Below are 10,692 nucleotides of genomic sequence, written 5' to 3'. Positions count from 1 at the left end.
TTTGGATACTATATAAGTGTTTAATATTCTTACTGCACCTATCTTCATGCGAGATTGATTTTGAATATCTTGAGCTGGTCTTCTACTGACAGGACAAAACTCCTTAGTTACAATCGTAACTGAAAAGTTGGGGGAAATACTCCACTAGATCTCGATAACTACAAACTGTTTTTTGGATTCTTTTTAAACTATGTTTTTCCTTTTGCACACAAGGAACGTTGAAAGTTGGGTGTGAGGGTCGGGCACCGGAGGACGATTATATCATGTCAGGCACTCACCGTCTACGATTAAAGAAGAACATTTTAAACGTTGCTGGCACCCAGAGCTTGTAAAACCCATCCTTACTTTCCAAAGTAGTGGTTCTAAACAGAACCACATATACACCTTATTCCAAAATGGCCGCCACTTTAGTGTTCTTTTCATTGATTGCAAATTGGCCCTTTTGGCCTCGTTCAAGGTTGAATATTCTTTCAAATTTTACGTTTGAAAGCGAGGCCTAAAAAGGCCAATTTGCAATGAAACAAAAGAGTACTAAAATGGCGACCATTTTGGAATAAGGTGAATTCATCAAGTGGATTTTTCAAAGACTACTTCTTTCCCTTTCGGTGTAACAGCAGACAAGCATATATTTTGAGTACTCAGTTTATTAATTTCCTGAGAGCCTGAAAATCTTTCGGAATATTTCGCTGTAACAGAAGACGAACGCATATGTTTTGACAACGTTTTATCATTATCTTGAGAGCCGGAAAATCTTCCAGAATACTCTACCATTTTAGAGCCTCATTATGTATTGTTAGTCTTACTTATATTAGGCATTTGTTTCTATTAAGGACGGTGCCTACTAATTCAAAGGTATTCAGTTTGCCCCGGTTTATGATTATACAGGAAATGTAGATCTTAACAAGTGTTATTGAAATCCAAAAAGAAAATTGGGGGTAACCACGCATTTTTCAAAGATAATTGATGAATAATATTTGTAAAACGCTTTTAAGATACAAAGCAATGTATGGCGTTCTTTCTCAAATTGAAGCTTAATTATCTCTGAAAAATGCATGGCTACCCTCAATTTTCTTTTTGGATACCAAGAGTACTTACTAAGGTCTACTTTCTCCGGATCGTTTTAAACCTCGCAAAAATATCACTGTATTGGTAAGCATCACCGATAGGAAACCCGAATATTTCGAGATGCGCAGAACGTTTGCGCAATAACAATAGTAGGCACCGTCCTTAACTCACTTATATTGGATATTTGTGTTTTAGTTTTGTAGGACACCGAAGATTCATAAGATCAACATTCAGAAATCCATTTCGCGATATCTTCATATGGTGGTTCCAACGTGCAATAAACAGGATCTTCCATTCCATGCTGAGATATTTCTGTCCTCCTATAAATAACTTCCTCTATAACTCGATATACCGGATCCGTTTCATCAGTGTCACCAATACAACCACCGTTGGTGGCGCAGTTACCATCGTTGTGAAAGCCTGCAGTCATACCACTATTGTGGCCATCGTTGGTACCATCGCTGGTAAAGCAAGATGCAGGTATCTCTTCAACGATATTGTATACATGCTGCTCACGACTGATGGGTCGATGATTTTGGAGCCTTGATGCAATAGGTGCGTTTCCTAATGTCATGCCAGAGCCCCTGGAGAAGTGTCCTATGGGAACGTCAATTGGTTCGTAAAGGTGCATTGCGTCAAGATCCATGTCTATGGGGTTGGACACGTGGTGAATGGATGATTTTCTGATTTGTCGAGGAACTCGGTAAGTGGACGCATACGTTGCTGAAAAAAGGTCGATGTAATATTAACTGCAGATGCAAAAGGACATGTCCTTTAGGGCAGGGAAGTGTCTTTTGCATGAAGAATATTCCCTGAGAATCACTGCAGTATCCCACTTTTGTAGTAGTAGTAGTAGCAGTAAAACATTTTTAGCTACTCCCCACTGGGCTCTTCAGGATTTATTTACAGTGCAGTTTGGGGGTGTTTTAGCTATCTGCTGATTTTTCATCCGTTTATATTTAACTTGGGATGCACCTGTTCAGAATAAGGCTTCACTATAACTCCAGAGACTCTTTCCCACTCTTTTCAAATTACGAAGTTTACCAGCAAAGCTTTTGAGACAGGGCCTAGTGTTTATAGTCCTTATCCAAGAAGACTTGTCTAGGCCGTAGCCAGTATGAGGCAAACCGAGGCACTTGCCTCAGTCATTTTTAGGGATTTCTTTTTTAAATAAAGCGTGATTCTAGTGTTGTCTTTAAAATGTAATCCTCATAAACACCTAAAATATCTAGGAAGAGAATTTAATTATGGACATTGCCTGAGTCATAATTTTTTTCTGGCTACGGCCCTGCTTGTATGCCTAATTTTTTGCAGTTTTAATTGTAAACGAATCACATATTTCTGAGTTGTTGTTGTTGTTGTTGTTGTTTTTTTGTCACTCCGAGGTTTAAAACCACGGCCTTCCACACGATAGTCGTATGTTATTCGTTTCAATTCCGCCTTTCTCCCTCGTTTTTTTTTGCCAAGTTTCATTTTGCCTTATGTTCTCAGCTAATTATAGTTGGCCAATGTTATTTCGCCGTGTTTCACCATGAAGGTCCACAATCGATTAACAATTTTGTGTCACCCGTAAGCTTAAAGGGGCAGTTGCACGGTTTTGCGCATGTCCAAGCTTTGGTGCTATCAGTAGTAAATTTTGCGGATCTTACTCAACCAGATAATGTTTATTCTATGGCATTGTTTCCGTTTCCTGTATCAGTGCTTTCGATTGTTTCAATAACATTGTAATTAAATAGGCTGTTGTGATAGTTTGCCCATGTGCAGAGACGTGAAAGCCTCCCTTTAAATTGCCAACATTCATTGGTTGCACGCCATAAATACTTACCCGCTTCCCTGAAGCTAAGAGTAAAGTAACCACTGTATTCATCCAGCGTTGGGATGGCTAGGTTTGACAACGTATTGGCTGGTGTTGCTCCCTAGGATACAAGTAGTTTTACTAAATGGCCTTCAACATAGTTTATTATGTCGACGGTGATGACGATAACGTTGTTATCAATAGTGGTGATGGTAGTGATGAAGATGATGAAGATGATGCAGATGATGATCATCATCATCCAATGAACATGTAAGTGCCAATGATGACAGTGGGTTGTAGTGATGAAAGTGATAACGATGATCATCATCCCATGAACATGTCAGTGCCAATGATGGCAGTGGGTGGGAGGGATGGTGGTGATTAATAGTCATCATCCCATGAACATGTCAGTGCCAATAATGACAGTGGGTGGTAGTAATGATGGTGATGATGATGTTGATGACGACGATTACGCCTGTCCCAATAGGCCACCTTCGAAAATATCATAATACTCAATGCTTTTGCGTGCAAAATTTGGACGGACGAACAAAGAGTATTATGGTATTTTCGAAAGTGGCCTGTTGTCGTGTGCAGTTTATTTTCTTTTTTTTCGATTTTTGAGCGCTATTTTGCATTTCCAACACATTTGAGCACTTTTCGCATTTCATGCAACATTTAAGCTTGTGCTGGTTTAGAGCAGACTTTGGCTCTAAGAACAGTTTTCAGCAAATCTGGATTCTCATGGTTGTGAAATTGAATAATTAAACACACAAAAAACTGCACGTTTGGAATAAGCCTGAATCAGTGTTGCGTTTGGTATTAAGCAATTAGGAGTTCCATGTCAGCCCTCAAAACGTATTGTTGCTAATTTATGTTTTTGTTCGAGAAACACACGTTTTTTTTTCTTTAATCCGACATTTCTAAACAAAGGGAGAGCAATTCTTTGGTAAAAAGTAGGGAATGTTTCAAAATTTTTTACCAATTCTTGAGCACTATTTCTAAATTTCGAGCACTCTTTTGCCACTTTTAAAGACCGTTTTTGCCATTTGTCCAATCAGGCCTAACAATGAAAAGTTATGGCAATGATAGCAGATCACTCAGTTCACACTTGTCATTGGGTAACCGCAGAAACCCATAAGGGTTGAAACGTGTAACGGTCCCTTGTTTGCTAGGAAACAAGCTTCTGAATATTCAATTTGTAAAGTGCCATATTTGGAACAACAAGAGCGAGGGGTTTCCAAATATGGTACTTAGCACTGAAACATTTAACCAATCAGTTCGCACTGAATATTGGGAAGCTGTGAACGCGCGTCACACGTTTCAACCCTTATGGGTTTCTGGTAACCGGCATAGACGTTCACTTCTAAAGCAGAAGGGTAATTAAGGTTTAACGAAACGAAATTAAGTCGTTACTCAATAAATAGTATAATTTTAGTTGCATTTAATTTGATACTTGCATGGTCTGATTGAGTGGAGTTTTATACAAATCACAACAGAACTGACCTGTGAATCCTCACTGCTGTCGCTGTCCTGCCTAAGAAAATAAGTCAACAAATACAGACATATCACTGACTTGTTGCTTATCGGTTTGACATTTTAATAGTGGAATTCGCTTTTCTTTTATCTTCCCAACTCGCTTTGCTTTCGATTAACGCGCTCTATGAGTTTAAGTCATCTTATCGTATTTAAACCGGTGTTATTGGTTGTGTAAACGACTCCGATTTTGTCATCGTTAGCGAAATCCGAATTATACCACGGCCTTGGATTAAGTACTATTTCATCGTGAATGGTATGGCGTGTCTTTCAGGGACTTTTCCTTCAAGTATACCAGACTTAATACATAGTAAAGTAACATTTTCCTTCCATGAGGGCGGCATTCGTTTCTTGTCCTTGAAACGAGACCTTTCTATTGACAAAAAGACAAGAAGGCAACCGCAATTGCAGGCCAAATTGGTGGCACCGCCTAATTGATCGGCTGTCGAGACTGGCTTTCTAGGCGGTCAGTCCCCGAAAGAGAATGACATTTTTTGTACATTTTAACTTTCGATTACTGACCTTGCAAAAGTTCGTCGAATAATGATTACGCCAACAAAGAAGAAAGTCAGTAGAACAGCAGACACTGTGACAGATGCGATAAATGCCAGTGATGAATTCATGTTTGTTTTGTTACTTCTTTGCTTTTGGTCGCGCGGGGCTTCCTGAGAACTTCTCTCCTAGAAAAATGAAGTGAATTAGCTTTAGTTTATTAAGGTCAATCTGTAATTATTAAACTCCATAGTTTCCCGGCGAAGGCTTTAGTAGTTCCTGTTGGCCGAAATATGTGAGTGTATATTACAGTTTAAGGTGGTGCCTAACAAGATGTTCACAAAGTAGCGTTACGGGAACTGCTTAAAAGTAAAGAAACAACACTTTATGTACATGGATTTTGTACGGAGGGATCAAAAGAGAATGAAATGAGGTGATCTTAAAAAAATATCGAAAGGCTGGTTTTTAAATTGTTGTATATTAAGTTGGCCGGAAAACACAGAAATGACTATGGACTGGAACAAAACGAATTTTCACTCAGACCATGGTTTTTTACTCATCAGTTTACTCCAAAACTGCTAGGCGCTTAAAGGAATAAATTCTTTTCTCCATTCAGTGCTTTTTCCTTCTCGATACTGTGGATTGACAAATAAGAAAGTGACATTGAGCTCGTTATTTTAAAGCCCTGGCTTTACTCTGTATACACTCTTTTTTTTTATAAGAACGTTCAGGCTGCGATTTAGACCAAAATTTTAAGAACATACCCTAGCTCAGATAGATAGAACGTTTATTTGCCAATTTGATGTTGTTATTTGTTTGTTTTGTTTTTCGTTTTAAGGTAAATAAAGGTAAACGAAACGTAAAACTGTAGTCTAACAGGACCATTAACTCAAATGCTTATAAAGAGACGTTTTGTGACATTAATAATGTGGTTTTCGTATTGCATGGTACACTGGAGAACAACTCAGTTTGTAGTCGAACTAAGGGCGCTTTCCTTTTGTCGGAAATGGCCGGCCACCCGAAAGTTTACGAAGAAAATGCGACAATTTGATGGAACACTTGCACGATAATCCCCTGCATTTTTCTGGATGAGTGTATAGCATCCTGCAATGTGTTAATTTGAAGGCGTTGTAGAGTTAGCCCTTGCAAATGCCCGGTCTGGCCGGTCGGTTCTGTCAAATGGAAAGCGCTCTTAGTATACCACACAACTTAAAGGAGAACATGTTAAAAACGTTTAACCTTATTAAAAGAACTGCAATTATTAAGCAAGCGTACTACTGTACTTGTAAATGATGCACCAACTACTACTCACAGCTGAAGTGGCTGCTACTTTTGTACTAAAAGCAAGCTCTGTATTAGTAGCAAGCAATGAACTTAGTTCATTGGTCGTTGGTATCGGTCCAATGGTTGAGTTCGGCGAGTACGGTTCCTTGGGTGGACTTGAAATTGTCACTGATTGTGTGGTTATTGTTGTTGAAGACGTATTCAAATCTGTGTCGGCAACGAGACCTGGAAAAAAAAAATGAAGTCACTGGTAATTAGCCAGAACGGTTAGCTACAGACGTAGTCTCCCCCGCATCCGTTCTTAGTGTCGTCACGCCTCCGTTTATGGAGAGGAGTTTTAATTTCGTGATTGCCTGTTACAGCAATGGATAGAAATAGACCACGTTCAATATATCAATATTCAGACATGGCTACGAGGCTTCATGGTTAAATTTAAATATTGTTTTGTTACGAACTCTCTGACAAAGAAAATAGAACTGAGCCGTGAAATTTGACCATAGAGCCTCGTTGCCATGCCTTAATATTGATATATCGAACTCAGCCTGTTACTTGTTGTCTACAAGCAGATAAGACCCTTTTAAGAGACTGTGGGCTTTAATAGGGTATCCGTGATCTTCCGCGGTAGATCCTTCCCTCTCTCACTGACAAAGTCATCAATGCCGGGCAATGGGAATTCATGCTAAAACTTCAACGGTCAACTTTGAAAAAGAGATTTAGGGAGGGGACGTGTATAGAATGATCGGTTCCCAGCAGATAGACTATTTTCTACTTGCAATGTCTTGATACTACTTTCAACTGGGTGTACTCATGAATACATAAGGTTTTTTGTCTTTTAATCTGGTTAATTCTTTCAAGAGAGAAACAGTGTCGTTGTTGACCACTGAAATGTCGACTATGACTTACACACTTACATTCAATTGTGCCTTCTAACTTGAATAGGATACAATGGCTGGCAATAGCTGTTTGCGGTTCCCTTCTCGCAAGCAATACCCAAGTTAATAATCCGTCCTTGCAATAATTCGAAAGCCAGGTATCCGTGACTACCTGTGAAAATTGTTTAAAGTCACTTGTTCAACTAAGCTACAAATTAATTCATGATTCAATCCCCATTTATTATCACTTAAAGTGTACATAAACGCAAATAATTTTGGTTCCTAATATAAATCTCCCCATCCAAAGCAAACATATTTCACTATGTTACCAATAATTTCGCTTTTCTATTCCGTGCAAGCTACATGAACTGGACCCACTACCGTGATGTGAGAGGCATGGGTCGGTTCTCGATTTTACGTCACAAACTGCTTTACATTCCTATTTTTCAAGCATGTTGCATTGCAAAGCAGTTTGTGACGTAAAATCGAGAACAGACATTTGCTTCTTACATCACAGTCGTGGGTCCAAATTACTGCTGTTTTGATAACTTTGCGGGTGTTGCCCGGCAGATGAAAAGCGAAATTTTGAGGTAGGAATGGTAACACATGTTTGCTTTTGGTGGGGAGATTAATATTGTAGACGAGAAATATTTGGGTTTAGGTGCACATAAGGGCCGTTTATACGAGAGAAAATAAGCGTCGGCTAACTCTGGCCGCAGCTTACGTAAGCCGCGAAAGGAACTATTTATACGAGTATAAACTCCCCGGCCAGGATAAGCCGCGGGTTGAGAAAGCCGTGAACGTAGATTTTGTACAATTTATACGGGGTGTTCGCGGCTTACGTAAGCCGCGGCCAGAGTTAGCCGCGGCTTATTTTCTCTCTTATAAACGGCCCTATTAAGTCACGTCGTAGATAGTTCAGTCACGGTATGTTTGTCATGACACCAAATTGGCAGCATTTCTTTCAAGCCTGGGAGTTCATGATCAACTAGCGTAGTGCCTAAGTTCGGTTGTCTTTCAGCTGAGCCATCTGAATCAATAGGCTTACGGCTTTTGTAAGACACTCCTTTCAAGATATGCTCTAATTAACCAAGTTCGACAGCTGCACTGTAAGCTAAGGCCTGCCTTCTTTTCTTTTAATTTTTTTCTGTGTGTATTCACGCTTGTAACAGTATGGGAGAAAAACTAGGTTAATAAGATATTTATTGCGTCTCTAGGCTAGTATTAGGGAGTTTAAGATCTATGACGCGACGGCAACGAAAACGTCACAAATTTTGGCATATTTAATGAGCAAAAACAATAGCTTTGTACGCTGTGCACGTGCATTTTTCATTTTTGTACATTTCTTTCACGTTTTCGGCAAATCTACGACGTGAAATGACGAATTCTCAAGTTTTACGGAGAACGTGAACAAAAGGCAGCGAATTTGAATTTTTTGTCGTAGATTCAATACCGCACCTCCTAATTCAGTTCCTGGGAGTTACACTAGTTTTTAGAAGTTAGACAAGCCGACATAACGACGAAAAAGATTAATAAACCTGAACTTGCAATTTTAAATGACGTTTTCGTTACCGTCGCGTCGCACATCTTAAAGTCCCTATTACGAAACTTAAGCAACGGCGACGGCAACGAGAACGTCACAAATTTGCATATTTAGTGAGCAAAAACAATAGCTTTGCACGCCCTGCACGTGCGTTTTTCACTTTTGTCCGTTTCTGTGCCGTCGTCAGCAAAACAACAGCGTGAAATAGCCAAATTTGAGGGTTTCTGAAGAACGTCAGCACTTGAGGATAAATTTTCATTTTCTCCCCTAACTAAATTAAACGCCGTTCCGACCAGTTTCATTCTTGAGGAACTACCACACCATTGTCATATTACAAAGTTTGAAATAAACATGAATTGATGGCAATAACGCGAATTTATATTTTGAGACGACGTTCTCGTTGCCGTCGCCGTCGTGGTTGCTTAAGTAGGGAGTTTACGAAACGAGGACAGCGATGGCAACGAGGACTTCATTTTAAAATACGAGCTCGCGTTATTCATATCACTACGAAACTATTTCATGTCGTTTCGCGTTAAAAATGTGTAGGAACTGTCGCGGAATTAAACTGGTACGAGTGGGTTGGAAGCGTAGAGAGATCACTGAAAATTCATTGTCATGTGCTAACGTCCTCCACAGAACCTTGAATTTGATCATTTCACGTCGTCATTTAGGAGCTGACGGCAAAGAAATGTACCTGAATGTAAAACGCACGTGCAGAGCGTGCAGAGCCATTGTTTTTGCTCACTAAACCTATTGTTTTGTAGCGTCGTCACGTTGGCTGTCGGCGTCGTCGTGTCGTAAGCTCCGTAGTTCCCTACAATAGAATCCGGCCCGCTAAATTGGCCAATCACAGACCCCGTCCTATTTAAGATGTCATTTAACAGAGAACTGAACACACACTATCAGGAAACGTTTTGTTGGGGTGAAGAAAGCAGTTTCGCACCTTTAAAGTGTAATGGTTGCTTCCCTTTTCCTCTTAAACAGGTTTTTCATTTCAGTCAGATATTCCTGCGACAAAAGTCGTGAATCGTTACATCCAAAGTACCAAGAGTAGTTTGTCTCCACCTCGCAGCTACTGAATTCACTTGTTATAGAAACTGGTTTCTCATCGCCAACGTTCAGTACCCTTAGACTGGAGTTCAAATACTCGTCGACGAAAAATGTCCTCATGTCGGTTGAACAACCTTAAAAGAAACAAACGAACAATCCATTTACCGCAGTGATATTTTTTTCTATCCCAATCAGTGATTTTCTAGTCATTGATGTAGGTGAGAAAGAAGAATTGTAAATTGGTAATTTTTAAGACAATTTCGTGGAGAGGTTTCCTGTACCTCTTGTCTGGTCGAAGTCTTGAAATCTGGATATCTTTTTTACAGAAGTCCATTGGTCTTTTTTTATGCACTGCCTTTCCAGTCATCCATGGTTATTGATATTGTTACTGCTATTATTTGTCAACTTGGTGACTTAGAGCGAGTTCAATCGAGTGTCGCAAAACCGAAACCAAGGTAATTACTTTGGCCAATCAAAAAGGACGGAGACAATCCGGTAAACCAATCAAAACCCGAAGTAATGACAAAGCGCGGGAAAATGTGCACGCGCGAGCCACGATTGGTTTTGGTTTCACTTTTGATTGGTTGAAAAAGTGGCGCGAGAACTGCGAAACCAATCACTGAGTGAAGTAATCATAAACCAAAGTAATTCGCTAATTACTTTCGACGCTCAATTGAAAACCGCTTCTATTATCAACCGGTTAGTCTAAAACCACGCATTGAGGACCATCATTTCTTTTCACATGACCTTGTCTAACGGCCGCCATGTTTTTATCCCAGAACGCAAAGAAACCACGTTAGGCCATTCAGCATTAGCATACAAGAAAAAACAAGCTGAGACTAGTATGCTTTACATGAATAATTCTTATGAGAGATGTTTTATCGGTTTTTGAAGCCCATTCACGCGATCGGTGACATGATAAAATGTTTTGCTCAAAAATTATTAATGAGTTTTGTATTGGGTTTGGAACACTGACTTAGGGTGCGTTCGATTGACCGTATTCCGGAATAGGAATGCATGGAATATAAGTTAGAAATCGTTCATTTTAATGGAGATTC

General features: G+C 39.7%; 1 protein-coding gene across 1 annotated transcript; it reads right to left on the bottom strand.

Annotated features, from left to right (window-relative positions):
* Positions 1-637: 637 nt before the first annotated feature.
* On the bottom strand, positions 638-9,754 carry LOC138010055 (uncharacterized). The gene is made up of 6 exons (XM_068857021.1): positions 9,619-9,754; positions 6,198-6,394; positions 4,916-5,073; positions 4,364-4,394; positions 2,891-2,981; positions 638-1,788 (listed from the first exon to the last, which is right to left on the bottom strand). Exons 1-6 carry the CDS (start codon positions 9,752-9,754, stop codon positions 1,289-1,291), a joined length of 1,113 nt encoding a protein of 370 aa, XP_068713122.1. The 3' UTR covers positions 638-1,288.
* Positions 9,755-10,692: the final 938 nt, after the last annotated feature.

The sequence above is a fragment of the Montipora foliosa genome, chromosome 7 (assembly GCF_036669935.1).
Source record: "Montipora foliosa isolate CH-2021 chromosome 7, ASM3666993v2, whole genome shotgun sequence".
In the NCBI taxonomy this organism is placed as follows: Eukaryota; Metazoa; Cnidaria; class Anthozoa; order Scleractinia; family Acroporidae; genus Montipora; species Montipora foliosa.
Note: the sequence above shows the minus strand (reverse complement) of the source record. Positions and strands in the feature narration are given on the sequence as shown.